This window comes from Ruditapes philippinarum, unplaced genomic scaffold, assembly GCF_026571515.1.
Source record: "Ruditapes philippinarum isolate M1 unplaced genomic scaffold, ASM2657151v2 ctg582_1_1_1_1, whole genome shotgun sequence".
In the NCBI taxonomy this organism is placed as follows: Eukaryota; Metazoa; Mollusca; class Bivalvia; order Venerida; family Veneridae; genus Ruditapes; species Ruditapes philippinarum.
In genome coordinates this window covers 222,449-245,739 of record NW_026867385.1, presented here as the reverse complement: position 1 = coordinate 245,739, position 23,291 = coordinate 222,449, and the positions used below count along the sequence as shown (strand labels likewise).

Sequence of the window (23,291 nt, the reverse complement as noted above, 5' to 3'; positions counted from 1 at the left end):
ATATGTATTTTTCTGTTTCCATTAACCACCCCCACAGAATCAATATCATATATCGTGACTATTTACAATCAACAGTTTTCTTATCTTAGAAATATAAGAGAAAATTGCCATGGATTTCATTGACATTTGAAATAACGTTTCTACCTTATGTAGGCAGCTGGTCTAATAAGGTATCATATTTTTGAGTCATAGGGTGGATTATTATAATACAGCAATGATCTGAAAGCTGTTGCAACTGTTTAGGGTTTTTTTTGTTGAAACTAAATGGCACAGAGCTGAGAAATTTTGCTTGTAGTATTTCATTGAGATGAACCACAGCAAATTTTAAATTAATCATGCACCTGAGTTAATTAAATGATCTTCAGGCAGTTTTATACATTAACTTTAATTAATTAATTTAGCCATTTTTTTTTTCTCTCTGAAACTACAAGACTTTGATCTTTTATATCTGGTATGTTGCCTTATCTAGCTGTATCTTTTCTAAAGTTTAACCTTTACCAAACTACATATGGACCTCGGAGTCCATCTTCAGAGTCCATCTTCAGCCTGGACTAAACCATTTATCATTTTTAGGGGGAATTTCAAAATAAACACTGTTCTACATAATATTGGTTCAATAAAATCTATTTCATATAAGCCAACAAGCATAAACAATTTTTAGCCCATAAGGATGAAGTATACAGATTGAAGATTGAATGAACCTTAAATTGTCAACCTAAACACTGAAACTCACCATCAGGTGAGTGTGATTAGAAAATCGAGCACTGTACCATTATACCACCGGAGTTAAAATAAAAATGAACACAAATCTGAAGGCATGGTGCTTTGGATGTAATGAAAATGCACGTATTGCCAAACTGGTATTTAGCTTGACTGTTTTCAAGCAAAAGCCGAGCTAAAAACTCATTCAGCCATTGTCTCCTTGAGCATGAAACTTGACACTGCATTATTTCAGGCTAAAGCGAGCACCTGAGTAGAATTTACAACATACCATAACCTAGCTGCATAGCTTCCTCACATGTGGCTAGTGATTCTTAGATATTTAGTCCAATACATCAGTAACATGACAATGTCGTCATTAAAGTTGTTAACTTCATTTTGACTTCTTAAACTGGTATGTTGCTATTTAAGAAATAATATATCCCAAACAGTGATTTTATCGCTCAGTAACATCACTGTTTTGAGTTCGGATGCCAGGAATTTTATCACGAGGGCGTAGCCCAAGTGATATGATGCTCATCTGAACGACAAACAGTGATGTTATCACCGATTTGGAATTATTATTTCGATTCTAACAGGACATAAACAAATAAATGCTGCCATGCCAGATATTAAGCTCAATTGCGCCTGTTTGTTTCCCTACTTATTTTCAGCGAGTCAGATTTTTAGTGGTTACATGTACGTCACATGTATTATAATACGTCGCATATCTAAATTAAGAACGTCAACAGTGATTATATTGCATAATATCATACACTTTCGGTTCTTCTATATTCAATAGGGAAAAATGTGGGTCGTGTTAGAATTTGATACAACAGTCACTTTTTTCATTTGACAGTCTTTGAATGTCTGAATCCACATTCCAACAAAGTCAAAGAAACAACAAGATAGACATATCTTTTTACAATTTATTTTTTTGTTCAGTATTTTTAAAACAATAAACACTCTTGCCTCAAAGAAACATTCAAGTTGCATAAATAAGTACTAACAAAATGAAAACAACTAAACATCATACAAAAACTTGTGTATTTAATATAATAATAATAATAATATCTACAGATGATCTACTCGGCAATAAATTATTTTATACATCACTGATTATCGTGCACAAAGCAATATCTTTCCCAGATGTACGTATATTGCACTTCTGATTTCATGTTCGAAAGTAACACACTGACCCCTATCCTACTGAATATGCTGTGTAATTGATATGCACTTTAATATAGGACAGCCTATTTAAAAAAATAAAATAAAAAAAAATTAGCTGCCAACAGTATAGAGCCTGGTCAGACTGCATAGATGTTCAGGCTAGCCTGGATTTATACTGTTAGACAAAGGAAGAAAACGTTCCATTCTAGTAGGTAAAGGGTTTTCAATACTTTCTTAACATTTATAAATAAAAATTTGTCTTTCATTCATAAAAAAAAAATTGTCTTTACCCGCACATTGTTAAAACCTGATTCTGCCGTCCCTACACCACTAATATGTGCTAGCATATATTTCTGTGCCGTCTGAGCAATTTTCTATACCATTGGTAAGATCGATTTCTAAAATTTCATTATATTATCCCTAATGGATTGTTTCAAAATAGAAGATGGACAAGTCCATTCAGGGAATTAAGTAGGGTACAGGTTAATTTTGTTTGTCAAAATTTTAATAATCTTTAAATTCTTAAATAAGTATTCAAAATAAAAAAAATTAGTAATATATCAAACTCTCTTTTTAAATTAAAGAAAACAAATCTAAACTAATGAATTTGGGATCTGGACAGACCGGCAGATAAGAACTGGATTACCACTAAGTTCAAATCCCGCACCCCCCTAAAATCCATAAAAACATGCATACATAAAAATATTATTCCATATCTAGCTAATATGCGCAAAACAAGAGCAAGTTAAGTTTTTTTCGTATACATCTTATTGGGAGAAAAAAAAAACGGTTACCGTACAAAAATAAAAAAAAATATCAAACAATTCTGAAAGTCTTATTTATGATAGTCCATGAGTGCGAACTTTTCAATGAAAGTTCTGATATAATATCAACTAACTGATATGCATCTAATTAAAAATGGTACCACAAAAATACGTTTTAAAAAATCAATAGGAGTGCAATACAAATATAAAACAGGTATTGACAAATTCGGAAAGTACATGAGAAATGCAAGGCCAAACGACACCAATATAATAAGAATACCTCAAGATATAATATGAACATTGTTATACTAACAAGAGATGATGATGATAATGATAAATCAAATTTGCCTTGCTTTTCTGAAAAATATAAAATTATAAATATTTTCAAACAATTTTTTTTTGTTCCAGAACGATCAAATAAATAAAAAAGTAAACAAAATATACTTTTTTTAAATTATAAATAAATATTCATCACCCAACTGGCATACCTTTAGTGATGCTTATCAATATGTATTTCACAAAAAAAAACACCAAAAAAACCCAATTATTTTTAGCAGATCAAACTTGCACTTGAACAAATGTGACGAAATCAAAATTCACAAAATTTTAGAACATTGAATATGATGTGTTGTGCAAATCCTTAATTACTAACATCAGTTGCATAATCGTTAGTTTTCAGCAAAGTTTGTTTTTTGTAACAATGAATCTCCAAAATGTGTACACAAAAAAAACAACACACGCTGTACATTATAAAGAATATAAATACACTGTAATTTCACCGCATCATAAGTTGTAAATCAATGAATACTCAAAATATCAAAGAATATGCAATGTAAGAAAACCGGTCAACCTTCAAAACATAAATTGCCATTTACTTCAGTAAATAGTGCCGATGAGTCACAACTGGAAAATGAATTTATGCTTTGATTGATTTGTACAAAAAAGGTTAGCCCTGCTTTAAATCTGGAACTTTTCAGGTGTTTACAGAAAAAGAAAGGATTTCAATACCAAATATACTAAATTTTAAAAAAAAACTTCAGGCTGGACTTGTTCCAGACTGAATGCTGGATCCAGTCTGGATACTGGATCAAGCCTGGATCTATACTGGTAGCATAGGTAGCCCCGTCAATATCTACTAGTTCTTTGTGAGCAAACAATTGTATGTGCCAATAAATTACATATCTAGTTACAGCGAGTAATCAACTGTTATAAAGCTTCACTAAGCAGATGTGCGTTAATTAAATGTACATTATTTAGCTATTTCGTTATTATATAAGCATGATATTTTCAATATCTTTCTTCAAAAAATAAAACAAAATTTAAAAAATAATCTTCATTAATTTTAAAATAAAACAAAATTTAAAAAGATGATTCTGTCCTTATTTTCCTACACAGTACTTACAGTATTCATTTAACTTAGACATAGTTATCTAAAACATATAAATTATTTCATTTTTATAATATTAAATACAATTTCATGATTTACAGGCAATTTGAATGTTGTGGACATAAATGTTATGATACGATCTAGATTTTGAAACCAAAATAATAAACTTAAAAAATAAAATTTAAGTAGCAAAAAGTGTATCAATTTTTTTTGACGAGTTACAAAAATGGTGCATTTAGGGCGATATTTAAACCCTGATGATAAGCATATACGAGACAATAAAATTTACAGGGATAAAGACGAATGAAAATTATAGAAATGCGTAGGAAATACATAAATTAATAAAATGCGGGGAAAATGTAGACAACCCACTGACATCTGTTTACCCATGTGTGGGTTTCAGAAATAAAATATACATACCTTAAACACAGGTGCTCTCAGAAAACCAGATCAATTATTATAATATAGGTAAAATCGTAAATCAACAATTCAAAGTGAAAAGTCTTAACAAAATGAAAAGTGACGGCACAGAAAAAATATTACATTATATTAATACTGTATGTCTTAAAACCAGTTCTAAATAATTTGTTATCAGTCAAGTGCACAAAAAGGTCAAATATATATAAAAAACACAGAGTTGGACTGTCCAACAGTTTGGAACCTGAAAAAACTGCTGAGACATGTGACATTTAGTCTGCGGCCGGTACGCGACACAGAGTCTGATATTGGTACCCTGCATTTAGTCTGGTACTGGTTCCCAGCACCTTGACTGGTACTTAACTATTTGAATAATGCTCTTAGCAGACTGAGGATTAAAATCACATCCCCAAGTTTTCCAATGTAATAAATGACAGCTGTCAGCTCTACAGATTTAACCTATGTGCACTAAAATCATTTTCGGAGAAACTGTTTCACTGATTTGATCAAAGTAAAAAAAATTATTTAAAATCCCATTTTCACTATAGATACATCCATTCAGAAAACTTTTACTACTTATTTATGAAGGGGCCTAGCCTATTACATAAACTTTATGACCATGATCAAATCCCGTACGTATATTCACCTATATGTACCTAAAGTACATAAATATGTGACATAAAACTAATCATCGAACCATGTGACATGAAAATCATCTTCATTAGGTAGGTGTAGTACAACAGCTGTTGTGACGAGGAAAATGATCTCATCGTGAAAGTCCTCATAAAAAATATATATAAAAAAAGAACAAATATCCTACAGGATTTACACCAGGATATCTATGGAAAATGATATAATTAGTATATTAACTCATGAAAGACTAAGAACACAGTGCAAATATATCCCAATAAATATATGAGTCTAGGTACAAAATACAAAATGCAGATGTGATAATAGGCATTAACAATTAAGCAGCAGCACAAAATGGCACTTTGGGCAGTTACAAATCAACATTCTTGTCTCCCCTGCCTCAACAAAACTACAAATTATAGAAAATTCGTAAAACATTCAGAGTTCCTGTCGATATTTCTTGTTTGGCATACGTTACAGTCCTTATAATGGATTACAATTCCTCTAGCAATGTCATATTTCATATGTGTGTACAATTTTACATAGACGGTATAACCACTTGTATATATAACATTAAAAAATACAGTCATGTACAATACAAATGGCATGACCTCCCTCAGAAAATAATGGTACAACCCAATCAACTGCCCAATATAAATGTGCCGTCCAGTTTCACTGGCTAAACTGTGTTCAGACCAGACAAAAACCCACCAACATCAACCACCTTTCCTTCAAAAAAACAAATATGACTGCTACAGCAGACAAAATGTCTTCAAGACAAAATGTGTCTAAAGAGTTAGACACTCCAAATGTGTGAACCAATAATCAGCCTGGGCAGGCTTCAAACCAGTACACTCTCGTGCTCTATTGCTGTTGCGGATGCTGTGGAAAATGTTGCATCGGGGGCGGCATGATTTTCTGTCTTCGTAACTTCCCTCTCCATTCCTAAAGGTGACTCGAACTTAAGCTGGGTGTGCGTTCGCTGCCTTCCCGATGAAACCCGGTTAGACCACTGATAAGGTGCTTTAAGTCCACGCTTTTGTTGGCGCCGTAATTTCCTTTCTTGCATCATTTTTTGCAAAGTTTGTACCTTTCCGCGTAATGAGTCTTCGACTTTATTTACATTCTGATCAACAGTCTCACCTGTAATGGAAAGTATAAAAACTTAGTAAAAACTAAGAAAAATGCAGATTACTTATACAAAATAGTATGAATGCCTTCTCATAAATTTAACAAAGAATATGTCCTAATAGAAAAAGAGAATTGAAATTGATTTTATAATTCTTAACCCTGCTGAAACTTATTAAGCTTTCATTAAAGGAACTGTCGTAAAATGAAATCTGTTTTGAGGGAAACAAGATAAACATTTGGTAAGCCAACAGTACACATATACAGTCTCATCTGACTGATAACGTTTTAAGTTTTTTTAAATTGAGAATTGTTCAAATAAACAATATTTTGAAGATAAAGACGGAAGCATAAAAGACAATTACAATGAACTTAAAAGAGACAATCCTTTTATATTCAAGAAAATTTATTGTTAATAATTATATGCATACCTAAAACAGTTTTGCTAGTATCCTGTACAAATTCATTTTGTTGAGCTCGGGGAGTGCTGATGTGCCCCGCAGATTGCCGTAACTGAGGAGAAGCTAAAAGGAGGTCATTCAAAATCTGAAGAATGGTATCAATGTCACGCTTCGGTCGCCCCGTAGTCTCTTGTAATGAAGGATCTAAAGTACCTGTAACCATACAAACAAATTACGTTAAATTCTGATTATACCGTCGGTCAAACTTAATTTAACATTCTATACAAATGAATTATCAATTACATGTATATTGTTAATTAAAACGACAAGAAATTGATTTTTAAGGAATAATAGTGCTTACTGAAGCTGTAATAGGTACAGAACAAAAAGGAGTATTAGTCTTCTATACAAAATATGTGCACGCAGCTGAAAGGTCACTTTAAACTTGCCCAAAGTCTCGACCAACATGATTTTTTATAATCTTCCAAAGATATCTCTGTATTGTAACAAGCAGGGTGATAATAAAATAAAAAGCTCTTCAAATTTATTGGTGGACCAGAAAAAGCTTACCAGAAAAAGTCCCTGAATAGACTCCTTGACCTAGGTGGTTCACACTATCAATGATCGCCCCAGGGGCTTGACCTGCTGGGACTGGACTACCTGGATGAGGATTGCACGCACAATTTGGCTTCTGAAGAAATAAAACATGACACAAAAATATTAATTAACGGAAATGTTCAAATTTGAAAATAAAGAAAAGTTACAATGGCAAACCACTTATTTTATATAAATATCCTTTGACCTAAATATATTTATTTCATATATTGACATTTTGCATGATGAACAATATTTACACAAAACATTTTGAGATTGGTCTGAAAGCTATGAAAGCTTACGACAGTCCTTTAATTAACACTTTTTGAAGACCTGTTAACATGGCCTAAATATATTTAGCACTTGGCCTTTATATACACATCAGGTACACTCCTTTAACATGCAATTGACCTATTTAAAACTAACAGAACCTTACCTCTCTTTGGGATGTATTATTGCTACAGTGTGCTGGATTCCCGCCAGCAAATGTCCTGCGTCGTGAACTACAAGATGTTGACAATTGCAGTTGTACAAACATCATATGCTCTCCCAGTTTCATTGCTAAGAGTAAGGGAGCACGTCCAGTTAGAAAATCGTTCACCTGAAATATTTAAATAATGCTTATATCATTCACAATAACTAACTTGTCTAAATTCTCAAAAATATTGCAAATTAAATAGTCTTATTTTTTTCATGTAAGTATTACAAGGCCTGTAGGCACTCTTCTGTGAGATTGAAAAAGTGCATGATGACCCTTAAGATTGAGAAATAGATAAACTATTTCTTTATATAAGCAATAAACCTCTGAAATTCAATATTGAAAATAATATGACTTACTAAAGGAATACATGTACATAAAGATTTTATAAATGCATAAAACATTTTTACAATCCATGTTAATCTTTTACAATCTTTAAAATTAAGAGTAAGTGCTTTGGGAAAGTTTTTATAACTAATGATTAGTGTACGCATGATAATGTCTTTACTATTTAGAACAATTACTGAATTTTATAAGAAACTGCTTCAATCTGGTATCATACAGCCATTTACAGCTTAGAGAAAAATGTTATCTGGAACTTGGAAAATTTGGCATTACATCTTTTAGGGTACAAATAAATTTTACTTTCCATGCTTCATCGTTAACATTAGTTATAATAGAACTTATGTTTAAATTTTTATTCATCCATGTGAAGTTTAATTGACAACCCTGATTAAAACATTTCCTTATTAAATTTGAGAATTTTTTTAGTCAAAATATATTCACATGTCACAGCTAGATTCTGAGATTTTTTTTTTTGTTCTGGGTCAGAATCTCCCAGGGGAGATATTGCCCATACACAAATTAGCATAATATTTCAATGCGAAGTACAATAAGTTGGACTAAGTTTCTGTGGATGTACTTGTTGAACTATCCCTTATCAATAATATTTAAGTTTGTCTTATAATATATATGAGCCGCGTCACAACAAAACCAACATAATGGGTTTGCAACCAACATGGATCCAGACCAGCCTGCGCATCCGCGTAGTCTGATCAGGATCCATGCTGTTCGCCTACCAACCATATAACAAGACAAGAAACTGATAGCCAACAGCATGGATCCTGATCAGACTGCGCGGATGCCCATTATGTTGGCTCATATATTATAGTTATATAAAGTTACAAGTTCTATAAAGTTACAAGTTCCTTACCTGTGACTCAGAGAGATTTTCTAAGGCTTGCATGACCCGGCAGTTAGAATTTTTGTTCTGAAAATACAAAAAAACAAACTTTATATGATTTTGAATTCAAGCATGTACCCAAAAGGAAGCAAGTATCTGGAAATTTGGATATTTTTGGGGACATATTTGACTTGGCAACTCTCTATTATAATAGGGATTTTAAGTCATAGTGTTACATGAAAAGTCATCTATAATGCAAGGAGGGGACATCTTTTACATGTCTTTCACAAAAATGAAAGATTTTTTGGGAAAAAAAAAACAGATGGAGAGACCCTTTATTAACCCCTTACATACAAAATAACCCAGTTGCAGCAGGTTGAAAGTATGCTAAATATAACCTGAGTATGGTATCTTGCTGAAGGTTTAATAATACCTGATATATATCTTAATGTATATAAACACATGTGTCTACTTCTTTATTTTCTATATTTGTTATACATATGTCACACACCCATGTTTAATAAAATATCACCAATTTATTAATTATTTTTTTATACACGTAAAGATCAACTTAGAATCTACAGAACAACAGTTTGACATTTAACAAAGAAAATATCATTCTGATTATATAACAGCGGTTAATTGTAGAAGCATGGTAAGTCTTATATTCCATTCCGTAATGACGTACACCCATGTTAAACTTTGAAAAACATCTGATTTCAATTTCTCTGTAAAACATTACCTAAGCATTTGACATTTATGGAAATCTGTTTCATATGTTTGTTCTCCTATAATAGGCTCAATCAAATTAAATCTTGAAAAGTGAAATGGCAATTGGGAATTCAGAAGCTCGTCTTAAATTGCTTGCCAATCGCACAGAATGATAAGGCATTCTGCTTTTGAAATATGTTATTAATTTGCAATGAAGATATAATGTCAAATTGTAAATTACTATGACTAAGGTATTTTGTACGCAGTACACACAAATATTTAGATAAAAGATATCAAAGTCAATAATTCCTCTCCTAAATACTTTATCAACAAAATTTATTACCCTCCAATAAATGCAAATATAAACAAGAAATGCAAGCCTACACTTGACTATGAGTGGTTTTTAATACTTAAAAAAATTACAACTCAGTACAGGTGTATTAAATTTCTTTTCATCAATCATTTCACAAGCTTTAAATACTTCAGACTGACATATATTAACATGTCCATTTATCTTCTTAATTTTTTTTTTTGAGGGGGGGGGGGGGGGGGATCCAAAAATCCCCCAACAGAAGACTTTTATCTATATGCCCTTGAAGACTACTTTCTAATTCACCTTTAATCCTCACCTGTCACGATATTTATTGTTTATCAGATCATTCAATGTTCACTAAGTAAATATTTTTGAAACGCTAATCTATCCTTCAGAAACCAGAAGTGGTTTTTTATTGTAATATTGATACCACAATCGACTTTGATACTATGTTCAGATATGGTTACTCAAAGACGTTTCAAATTCAACCCTCGAGCCCATCCCAAAACCGTTATTATTTTCATCTGAAGTATTGGAAGCCATATCATAAGTAAACCTTCACAGTTTTATTACCCTATAAACCAAAAGGTCAATGGGTACAAATACATACATTTTGTTAAATAAATGTTGCTATGATACACTCATAGTCAGTTTATAATACAAAAGTTCTCTAAGTACAAACATATTTGTTTGTTTCATTTTGTTTTATGTTACATAAACACAATATAGGTCATATTGCGACTATGCATTATTTCAGGCACAAACAGACACCTGAGTAGAACCACTGATGTTCCGTAAGCTAACTGGACAGCTTCCTCACAAAGATAATCCTAAGTACCTGTCAGGATTTGGTTTGAAGTAAACAACCTTAGTGCAAATATGGTCATCATATTATTAACCCTTTAAACCTGGTGAACTTGTCTAAAAGAGTTCAAAGTATCCTGTTTGGAAAAAGCACTCTGAACTTCAATATAAAGTTGAATTAAGAGCACAGCTACATTAAAGACAACAATGCAGTGATCATAACAGCCTGATTTTTTCTTTGAAACAGGTGAGCTAAAAATAAGCTTAAAAGGTAATTTGATCCCGAAGTCGCTCATAAACCGCAACATTAAAAGTAACTTCACAATTGTTGTCTATTATAATATTAAAGTCAAACATAAAGGCAATAAAAGAAAAGGGGAAAAACATTTTTCTACCAAATAAAGAAAAGACACAATTGGTAATTTAACCTATCCTTTTTCAAATTTATCCATTAATTTGATCTTGATTTACATCACTGACTTGTACATACAAAAATTTTACATTCACATTATAACAAAATATTATTTAACTTAAATATCTACACAGTTAAAATACTTACAAAATCAGAGTAAGGTGTTGAAGCATCTTATAGTTTTTTCCCCCTTATCAACTTTAAGTAAGTAACTTAATGAAAAATAATTCATCGAAACACAAAATAAATTGAAACATTATAAGACCATTTCATACAATATAATAATTTTAAAAAATTACCATTTTTGAATACATCCTTCCTAGATCCTATAAATAATTATTCCAAATTCTTTATTATATTCACCCTGTATTTATTTATAATATTGCACTAATGACAGCCTGTCAGAGTTATGAATACGAACTTGCGTTACAATGAATACGAACTTGCCCGTTACAACTGTTAATAAACTGTGAGTAGTTAAACTACAGTTACACTTCCTGATCAATCATACACCACCTACACAACTGAGGTGATATTCTGTATATAACAAACTCGGTAGGATTTCTCCCACTTCCTCCGATAAAAAAATATAACCACTACAACGTTAAACCGTTACAGTACTGCAACAAGTTTATAATGTTGAATATAACTGTGGTATATATATTTACCGGTATATATATATATATTTAACTGAAGTATTGGTAAAATTCAACAACTGCGTCTAATATTTCCTTAACATTTTCTTGTTTGAATACTTGACGAACTTATAGAGAAAGCCGTAAAATAAACCTACAAGCTGGAACGCCCACGCATATTTTAAACGTATTCAAGATTTTCTGTAAGACACTTTTACAATGAGCATTGTTATTTATCGAATCATCGTAAAGCAGTGTTGATTTAACATTAAAATTCTTGATCGAGCTTAAAACGGCAAACTGCTTTAAGAAAATTCCTACATTATTATAAAACAAAGTTTATTTGCATTTATGAAATTCTTTTCACCTGTTGTAGTGTAACAAAAATCATATATCATCAAATCCCATGTGGTTATTGAAGGAACATATTTATGATCTTTTCTTAATCATTCAAAACACTTCGAACATACACTGTCAAGTAGGTTTACTTTATTTGGTTTAGAAGTTAATTTCCTTATTTGGCAAGACTGACTTTATCACTTACAATTTTTTACTACGCTTCATACTACGATATGAATAATAGGTCAATACATCGTCACCTGATTACATAACATTGTACTAAGATGACATGTAATTCTTTTATCGTAAAATCCTTATTTACCTGCTAAATTTGCTAATGGATTTGCCCTGTTTTGAATTTGGAAAAGTCCATTTGAAGATTATGGGATTTCAATATCAAAATATAAAAATTGAGCTCAGAGTCCAGGACTAACAGTGTTAGAGCCTTGTCAGACTGCATGGATGTGCAGGACGCCGGCCAGACTCTATACGGTGGTGGCCGAGACTTAAATCATTTTTAAATAAAGTTCACATCAATTATCAATAAATCTAAATAAAAACTTAAAACATTATCATTTTCATTATCATCATAAATTTTGATTATATATACCCACTGATTAAAACAGTCATTTGGATTTTATATACATGTATATGCCAAGTTGAATAAAAATAATTAAATCATACAATTATTTTTTAATTTCTATAAAACAGCTAGTGGCTTAGTAACATAAGAAAAATTAAGACAAAGGATGGGCTATATCAATACAATGTACATAATATTTTAATAATTTACTATGCTTTAGTCTGGCTTAGTATACATGCATATTTATGAATCCCCAAACCTCATTTTTTTAATCTACATATTGGCAATCCTTGAAATAGTATGTCTTCCTGGTTACCCTTCCCTCATTTATTGATATGTGAATCAATAATGATAAATGAAATTAAGCATAAAAGGAAACTGTGAAAATATAATACGGGTAATCAATAATGATTATAATCAATTGTGAAAATCACTGAAAAAAAATTACCTTTGTGACAGAAAAAATGTTTTGAAGTCAGCGACCTAATAAAGTTGGTGCAAGGAAGTCTCTAATTTTTTTATATCTATAAAGGGCATTATAAAAAATCTTATGCACATAAAAAAGTAATTGTCTGGGTTTTTTTTCCAGTCTAATATGAGAAATTAATATTAAATTAATTTTTTTTTGCTCATGATGTTGCAAAAAAAAATGTAAAGTAGATGAAAAATAATTGTGTTCATGTCAAACAAAGGGAAACATTAAATCATTTAAAAACCTCAAAGTAATAAAGAAGTTTTGTTTAACTGTCACCTTATAAAATTCCCCCCAGAAAACACTGTATCCTTAAAGTTAAAACATACGGCTTTACAACATTCATTATTCTTTTTAACAATTAATAGCTTGTTCATGTATACATTTGATGAACTACTTTTCAAAAAACATTAATTATGAAGTTGATAATGAAATTGTTACAAACATGTTTGAAATACTGGTCTACTGGCAGTCCGAAGAAAAAAAATATCTGAACACTGATATACATTTACTTCACAATAAAATGTACATTGCAGTTTAAACCTCTATATTCAATAAATCATTATTTTTTTTTACATTTTCTATATCAATGTACTTTTTCGTTCGATTGTATGTATAAGTTGAAGCAAACATTGCACGAAATTTCCCCTACGAGGATCAAACAATCGGAATATTCCCCTCCCTACAGGGGACTGCTCCAGCAGTCAGAGACATTAATGTCCAAGATAAATTATCCGAGAAATTCCACCTTGTCTAAGGATTGAACCAGCAACTTAAAGATCAAACCAGCGACCCAAAATTGCTTTTCACGCAACATTTTGTATTTCCTTCATAATGAACTAGCAAGCAGACATTGATCTAGTGGTCATGGACTTCACCGGAACAAACCTGGTATCTACCGGGTATTCCCCCAAAACAACGAGAGAGCCCTGATATATCATCACATGATTTATTTAAACAGAGTCTTGTTCTGAGTCTTTCAATTGTTACATAAAACAAACCATTTAAATAAGCCATCCATCACTTTTATGGGAGTAATTAATAAATTTCAACATATTTTCACCATGTTTTCTTCTCTTATGTTTTGTTATGCTAAATATTAATGGCCCATTTTATAAGCATATTGAAATAACAATGAAAGGTCTCTACGAAAATTATAAAAAAATTATATATACATGTATATATTTTAATAAAAAAATTCAAATTTCTGTAGTAAGTTTAAATTCACCTCTTTATTCATCTCCATAAAAAATGTGAGACAGTCAAACAAAAACAACTGTCATACATTAATTAAGAATTTTTTTCTTTCGTAAACACATATTTTTTGGGGACACATTTCTTTCAAGTACAAAATGTCACTTGTTCAACACCTACTTATAAGTAAAAACTTGTCCAATATTACCTGTCCACACAGGAAAGGAATGATATAAAAACGTAACAATTACAACTATGTAAACATTTTTTGCACCGGTTCAGCATTTACCTTAAAACAAATGGCGACTATTAACCTAAATTCATAGCTGTTCGATACACAATTCTTTCTTGTTTAATTATTTATGTTAATTATAAATAAATAATTTTTCTTTTGTTATTTAAAAGTAAATGTTTAATTATTCTATTGATTATATATATATGTATAGCCTTGTTGGTGGTAGTGGTGGTAGTTTACCCTCCGGATCACGGCAATAAGCCACTTTGAATTTACCAGAGAACAGTTCAGTCACCACATCGTTCCTGGGCAGGCTGTTAAGCAGTTTACCAGTACTAGTTGTCTTCTCTTTTGCAATTACATAACTGATAACTTCTGTACATGCAAAAGCAGAGGAACAGTGTGAATGACTGTAGAAAGGAATTCATGATCAATCACAATGAAAGTGTAACCGGCACTGTCCAGGAATTGTACCAAGATCAAGCCATTCACAGTCCTCTTCCTATTGAGCTAACTGAGCCGTCACTTTTTAGCCTGGCAGTGACTCAAACAATTTATATGTGGGATTTGAACATTTATTGACAGCCACTTTCATGACTTTTTTTTCCTCTTTTTTTTCCCCCCACAAAAACCTACCGGTAATCATCTAAAAGTACATACATTAGTACATACATTAGTACATACATTATAGTTCATTACTCATTGACTATTAGAGGACTTTTGGTAAATGTACATTTTTTCCTGTATTATCAACGTCAATCCTTTTTCTTCTGCTTTTTTCTTAAGCGAAATAACAAAATTTAGTATCCTTTAATTAACAATCAAATCATTTCAGTCCATAAGAACAGTAATGTAATAAGAGTTTGTTATAAATATGTAATATTGTTTGACATGGCTATTAAATTTATTTTTTCATACATCTTGTTTCTGTTTTTTTGTGAATGTATAATGATGAGCAGCATGTTCTCCCCATTGTATATTGAAATAAACCATTGGTGGCGGCATGGCGGAGTGGTTAACACGTTGGACTAGTAACCTAAGGACATTGCTAGCCCCATGGGCTCGGCAAGTCGTGGTTTCCTTGAGCTAGAAACTTTACACTCATTGCTCAGTACTTGTTGGTTCCAGGAACGGATTCTAAAGTGTGTCCTATAAGCTAATAGCTTCCTACACAATCAAACTAAAATAAATTTTGTATAAACCAAACCAATGGTCAATATCCTAAATACTATAATAACCATCCCCCTATCAAAATGACAAAATAATAAACAAAATAATAGACACTCCTATTATAACAATTACTTCATGGCATAAAAATGTGTATTATATATAGTATATATAAGTCATAATTATAGGACACTGAGTGGACATCAAAAATGATTGAGTCATGTGACAACACATGTATAATATATACGTAGGACATTAGTCTTACTAGATCATTAAATGTTGCCCCGAAGCAAGAATCTAAAGTTGTAAAATGATTGGTATGGTGGTATCTATGTAATTCATTTACGAATATATATACAAATATATATACATTTTAATGACTCTTCCACGAAACATCAGTCACTCCCTTTGCTCCTACCGACTAACACAGATCTATCCCTTAAAAGTAAATTTTTTTTCCCTGAGAAAAGTACTGTAACAGTTTCCATAAAAAAAAATGTTTGGTATTTCCTACTCACTATTTAATAGCATGAAAAATTACACTATGTCTGGTATAACAATTAAACAACGATAAAGAATCAAATACGTCTGATTCAGCGTCTTGTTTTACCATTTTTTAGTCAACATAACGAACGCACGAAGGTTCACTGTACCACTGACATATATTAACTGCATTATTCCTCAATTGATTAAAATTGTGCTAATTACACTGAAGTATAATGAACTTAATGGTAATTATTATAATCCTGATTTCTTTATCTCTATGACAACTATATTTATGCAGGTCTACATCTCTCTTGTATGATTATCTTGTTATATCAATCTTTTAAATCACTTCAATCTGACAAAACTCCAAACTCGGGCAGTAGTCAACTTGGAATCCAAAAATATTTGAACAAATCTCCCCTGCAAAATGTCTTAAATGGACCATTCATAGTTTCTAGGGAAAGTTTCTTAAATAATTATGTACTGATCTAATGTATGTATACCTAAGAATACATGTAACTGACCAAGTTGATCAGCCAGCTCTAAGGGCAGATTCCGAAGCTGGTTAAACTTACGGAAAACTAATCCTATTTTTAATGCTTTATTGAAAACCTACCCGAATTGAAAGTGATTAGTACAGTATTAATCGCAAGACCAGTCTGTAGGTCTGACCAGACTCTATGGTAAAATGAAATTTCAATTTGCAAAATCCCTCTAACTTTGGAAGGACTGTTCCGAATTCAAAGCCCCTGTGCAAATCTAGTACACAAATCAGCAGCATGAGCAGTAAATATAGTGTTATAAAATCAGTATGGGATTGGATTAAACTATTACAGCTCCAAGACATGAGAACAATGTGTAAGCTACTAAAATACGCCCACTCACTGTACAAGTGCTGATTGAAGACTTCTTAATCAAATTGTTCTTCCAAGTACAACTGGCATTTACGAGGATGTACGTCAGCTATTATTGCAGGCAACATACTCTCAACAAATGACTAGTCTTCTCTCAGTTATTTTGGCTTTTTTATGCTAAGAAAGCACTAAGACAAAGGCAGGAAAACTTCTGAATTCAGAGTAAGAAAGTGTTTTTTTGTTTGTTTAGTACTTTGACTTGGTTTGTATATAATTATCAATTTTAGTTTGTATGAGATAAAAGCTTGAAATTCATTTGAAATATTCTTTGAGGCTCACTTCCCAGAATTAACCAGTACTTGAGGTGCAGTTTTGAAGAAATTTTGTTATATACCACCCCAGAAGATCTCGAACCCAAATATCCTGAATTGAGAGGCAGAGTGTTGATACACATTTACTATTTACCCCTTAGATTCACCATCAGTCATGTTTTCTTCTTCAATTATAATTTGGTTCATATACTGGGAGGTTACTCAAAGATAGGGTCCCAGTACTAAATTTAAAGAGCAACAAGTGTGTCCAACATTCACCCAGGACAAGCAATCCTGATCGATGACCATTAAGTGCCCTCCATATAATATTGTCATTATCCTTTCTCCCCCCAAAAAATATCTTTATTTAACTCAAAATTTCAGTAACATTTTTCTAACAATAGAAATAAAAGTCTATGTACATTGTACAGTAGAGCCTTTAAACAAGATACTATCTATGACTCATCATGAACATTCCCTTATACTCAAAATAATAAGCTTTAAATTCCATCTCATACATTTCCATCTCATACTCAGTGAGAATAAATTACATGTATAATCAAAGTGACAATAGTATATTTGTAGTGTCTTGTTGCTTAAGCTTTACTTATCAATCTGGCCACATGGTATATAACATGAAACCAATGATCAGATTCCATTTTTTATCACTAAAACCTCTTGAAACAGCTGAGTATGTGGGTGTAAACAGTGGGCACTATAAACAATTGACCTCCATCTAACCTGGTTGAATGTCCTGTGAGGATTTTGCTGTATCAGCAGATATCATGAATACAAATGGTCATTTATTTAATAAATTCATTTGGACCACTTTGTAGGTTCTATTTAACCTTTAGTGCCCCAGTTTAATTTGTGTAATTGACATACCAAACTTTGAGATGAGGGATTTAACTGAATAAACTGTAACATGATTATCAGCTTGGGGTCTGCCCGAATTACTAACTAAAGCATGGACAAAAATAGGAAAGTGAATGAAGACGAAAAAATAAAGAACAAAGTTCACAAATCACATTTATGACATAAAGGATGGCAAACAATTAAAGGAATGGCAATAAGTGGCGCACTGCACAGCGTCAGGAAGCTAAAATACCGGTATAAAACCATTCATCACCCCATGTAACCCCTATGATAAAACTATCCTGATTACAAGACTTCTTTTTTTTCAATTTTACACGAATTTTTCTGAAGTATTTACAACAAATCTTAAGATTTGGTAAAGGCAGCATGCAGCTATGCATGGGATGTTTACATGTAACTATTCAGAAGCCATTTATAGATACAGTTACAGGTGATTACCTGAGAGATTCCAGAAGTGTGAGGGGGTGTTTTATCTTTACACAGACTTCCACCAACACTTCTTCAGTGACCTCCGGCTGATATTTTATCAGCCTCTCTCTCTCTGATGTCTGATAACTGTCCCACTTAAGTTGTTATGTGCTTCAATATCTAAAAGCTAGTATTTAACTGGAACTGATTTTTTTCTAGTTTTTAACTAGGCACATGTCCAATTAAATCTACTATAAATAACTTTTTTGTTATTTTTTTTTTTTATTTCTTTTTTTTTTTATATAAATATCGCTCAAATTTCTGACATTTATGATTTATATGTCAATAATTATTTTAATATATAGTGTAATAAAGGTAAAAAGGCCAAAACAATCAAACCCTAACCCCCATCACACCCATCAATTTCTTAATCAGCAGCCCAAACCCTTAATGGTCTCCAATTTATCAAGTAAAGCCTCCATAAATGTTCCGGTGCCGACAATAGGACAGATCTATCTCAACAACAATGTAAACCTACACTTACGCATATGTCACAAAAAATTGCAAAATCACAGCAAATAATATCTCAGATATAAATCAGATCACTTTATCAATGAGAGGCGAGGAAAAATGAGAAATTTGAACGCAACACTAAACAAGTATTTCTTAATATCATACCTTAAGAAGTCACACCTTTAACATTATTCAGTATGCATAGAAAGTACAGTTTAAATGTCACCTACTCTTCATTTTCAGCGTGACCTACATTTACATAAAAAATATGTCTGATGACATACCTATAAGTATTACAAACTAAAACTCGACCTCATTATTCTTACTCTTCCCACTAAGTACCAGCCTACTAACAAAGTCATTACTGAATAATCGGCCTTCTTTTTTTCACATTTTGTCATATAATAATTACCAAGGCATTGATATTTTCTACCCATTGACCAAAATATATCATAATATAAAACTAATACAATAAAAATCATATCCTAGTAGTACAACGGTAGGTTGTATTGTCATTTTTTTGGTGGCTTTAAGTGATTCCTTCCTACGTCCCATGTTAATGAATTAGCTTATTATATTGAAAGGGGGCAAGTTGAGCCAGTGCATGACGTAAAGAAAACACCAAATGAGTATATATCTGTCGTTACATCAATCATGTGATCTGGTCACATGACTATGGGAACGGTTATTTTATACTTCTTTTTTCAAGTTATGGACCCATAATGAAGATTGGATTCTCTTTATTTGATTACTTACAGACTGTGACTGATTTTGTAATCTATCAATTTTGAAAGGTACTACGTTGAAGCGAAGAATTGAAGTGCCAGTCTATATAATACTGTTTCTATTGTACTCATAAGCAAACAAGACTTTAAAGCACAAATACATGTATTATATAGGTACAAATTATTGCAGTGTGCCATATATGACCCTTAATCTCCTGAATTTGTGTAATGGACATGATGGGCATTGAATTTGGAAACAGTCCATTTAAAGTTTATGATATTTCAAAATACAAAAACAACCGTAAAGAGTCGGTTAAGACATTCAGACTTAAAACATGGCTCTTTAGAATACTGGTGGCAAACACTTATCACTTTAGGAATCAGCAGAATAATAAAAGGGTTTAAAAGGACATGTCCTACATTTTGGATTTTGAACTTTCCGATTGTATAAGTAATGCTAAACACTGTTTTCAAGATGAGGGATAAAACGCATAATGAATAACCAATATCATAAAAACCCACAATTATACTGTTGTTATGTCTCGAGCATAACAATAAAATGTTTCACTCAGTTGTTTGATTGTCTAAAATAGAACGCAGTTAAGACCGCAACATGTCTTATTCTACCACAGCTATAACAATTAACATATTCCTAATTTAGATATGTGCGCTCGTGAACAAAGAATCCATTTAGTTTTAGCATTTGCTTGACAATCTGTTTATTAATTAAACCAATCTAGGCTGAATTTTAGTCATACCTGTGACTGAAATAGCTTTACTTTACACTGAAATAGCTACCTTTAATTGAAAAGAAGACACAAACATAGACCAAAGTTAGAAGATATATTTTGATGATTATATTTTGTATTATGTAAAAAGTAAATAACAAACAAGAGGGCCATGATGGCCCTGAGGTCGCTCACCTGTATATAGGCCCCCCCACCCCCGGGCCAATTTTTACCATGCTAAAAATCTAAGTTCTAGCTCTTTGGGTTTTTTAAAAGAAGATTTTTAAAGTTTTTACTATACATATAGTTAAAAACAATGACACCCCTGGGGCAGGGCTAGTTTTGACCCCCAGGCTTTTATTTGAACAAACTTTGTAGATATTTACTTAAAGATGTTTCATGCTTAATATCTAAACTCTAGCTATTTAGGTTTTTTCAAAGAAGATTTTTAAGTTTTTGCTATACACATATAAGGAAAATCAATGACCCCCCGGGCGGGGCCAGTTTTGACCCCAGGGCTTTTATTTGAACATACTTGGTAGACACCCATGAGAACATGTTTCATGCTAAATATCTTAGCTCTAGCTCTTTGAGTTCTTTAAAAGAAGATTTTTAAGTTTTTACTATATGCATATAGGGAAAATCAATGACCCCCTGGGGCGGGTCAATTTTGACCCCAGGACTTTTATTTGAACAAACTTGGTAGACATTCATTAGAAGATGTTTCATGCCAAATATCTAAGCTCTAGCTCTTATGGTTCTTTAAAAGAAGATTTTTTAAGTTTTTACTATATGCATATAGGGAAAATCAATGACCCCCCGGGGCGGGGCCAATTTTGACCCGAGGGCTTTAATTTGAACAAACATGGTAGACACTCACTAGAAGATGTTTCATGCTTAATATCTTAGCTCTAGTTCTTTGGGTTCTTTAAAATAAGATTTTTTAAGCTTTTACTATATGCATATAGGGAAAATCAATGACCCCCTGGGGCGGGGCCAATTTTAACCCCAGGGCTTTTATTTAAACAAACTTTGTAGACATTCACTAGAAGATGTTTCATGCCAAATATCTAAGCTCTAGCTCTTATGGTTCTTTAAAAGAAGAATTTTTAAGTTTTTACTATATGCATATAGGGAAAATCAATGACCCCCCAGGGCGGGGCCAATTTTGACCCGAGGGCTTTAATTTGAACAAACGTGGTAGACACTCACTAGAAGATGTTTCATGCTTAATATCTTAGCTCTAGCTCTTTGGGTTCTTTAAAATAAGATTTTTTAAGCTTTTACTATATGCATATAGGGAAAATCAATGACCCCCTGGGGCGGGGCCAATTTTAACCCAAGGGCTTTTATTTGAACAAACTTTGTAGATATTCACTAGAGGATGTTTCATGCCAAATATCTAAGCTCTAGCTCTTACGGTTCTTTAAAAGAAGATTTTTTAAGGTTTTACTATATGCATATAGGGAAAATCAATGACCCCCCCGGGGCGGGGCCAATTTTGACCCCAGGGCTTTTATTTAAACAAACTTGGTAGACATTCACTAGAAGATGTTTCATGCCAAATATCTAAGCTCTAGCTCTTATGGTTCTTTAAAAGAAGATTTTTTAAGTTTTTACTATATGCATATAGGGAAAATCAATGACCCCCTGGGGCGGGGCCAATTTTGACCCCAGGGCTTTTATTTGAACAAACTTGGTAGACATTCACTAGAAGATGTTTCATGCCAAATATCTAAGCTCTAGCTCTTTGGGTTCTTTAAAAGAAGATTTTTTAAGGTTTTACTATATGCATATAGGGAAAATCAATGACCCCCCGGGGCGGGGCCAATTTTGACCCCAGGGCTTTTATTTGAACAAACTTGGTAGACACTCACTAGAAGATGTTTCATGCCAAATATCTTAGCTCTAGCTCTTTGGGTTCTTTAAAAGAAGAATTTTTAAGTTTTTACTATATGCATATAGGGAAAATCAATGACCCCCTGGGGCGGGGCCAATTTTGACCCCAGGGCTTTTATTTGAACAAACTTGGTAGACACCCACTAGAAGATGTTTCATGCCAAATATCTAAGCTCTAGCTCTTAGGGTTGTTTAAAAGAAGATATTTAAAGATTTTTCTTTTGGTTGCCATGGCAACCAGAGTTCTGCATGGAATTAAATTCTTTGAACAATTTTTAAAGGTGACCACCAAAGGAACATTCCTGTGAAGTTTGGATGAAATTGGCTCAGTGGTTAATAAGGAGATGTTATTTAAAGCAAAAGTTTACGGACGGACGACGGACGGACGACGGACGGACGGACGGACGCCGGACGAAAAGCGATCACAAAAGCTCACCCTGTCACTTTGTGACAGGTGAGCTAAAAATGCTGTGACATATTTCTTTTAAAATCATATGGTCGGGTTCCATTTCACAGCGGTCACATGTCAACTTCTGAGCTAGAATGGTATTGAAATACTTCCCGAGCCCACTTGTGTTGGCATATTTGAGTAGAACCATTAAATTTCTATCATTAACAGATAAATGGGGAAAATGAAGATTATATTTTTATAAAGTATTGACAGTGTTATACTGGTATATTATGCCTATGGTAATAAAGTTCATGTTTTGTAAAAGGGAGGTAATTGCAAAAACAAAAAAACAACAACAACATTACATTTTTTCTACAATCCAGC

At 32.4% G+C, this 23,291-nt stretch overlaps 1 protein-coding gene across 3 annotated transcripts in view; it reads right to left on the bottom strand.

The window, feature by feature from the left end:
- Positions 1-1,614: 1,614 nt before the first annotated feature.
- Positions 1,615-23,291, bottom strand: part of LOC132735940 (midnolin-like) — a 44,061-nt gene continuing 22,384 nt past the window's right edge. For 2 of the 3 annotated variants that reach the window (XM_060722980.1, XM_060722981.1), the window contains exons 3-7: positions 8,882-8,938; positions 7,627-7,791; positions 7,167-7,287; positions 6,627-6,809; positions 1,615-6,210 (exon numbers count right to left, since the gene is read on the bottom strand). In XM_060722980.1, the coding sequence (XP_060578963.1) occupies positions 5,909-6,210; positions 6,627-6,809; positions 7,167-7,287; positions 7,627-7,791; positions 8,882-8,938 (828 nt within the window). In that variant the 3' untranslated portion in view covers positions 1,615-5,908. Of the gene's footprint in view, positions 6,211-6,626; positions 6,810-7,166; positions 7,288-7,626; positions 7,792-8,881; positions 8,939-11,390; positions 11,714-23,291 lie in introns of those variants that run through there. The other variant, XM_060722982.1, reaches the window with a different exon arrangement.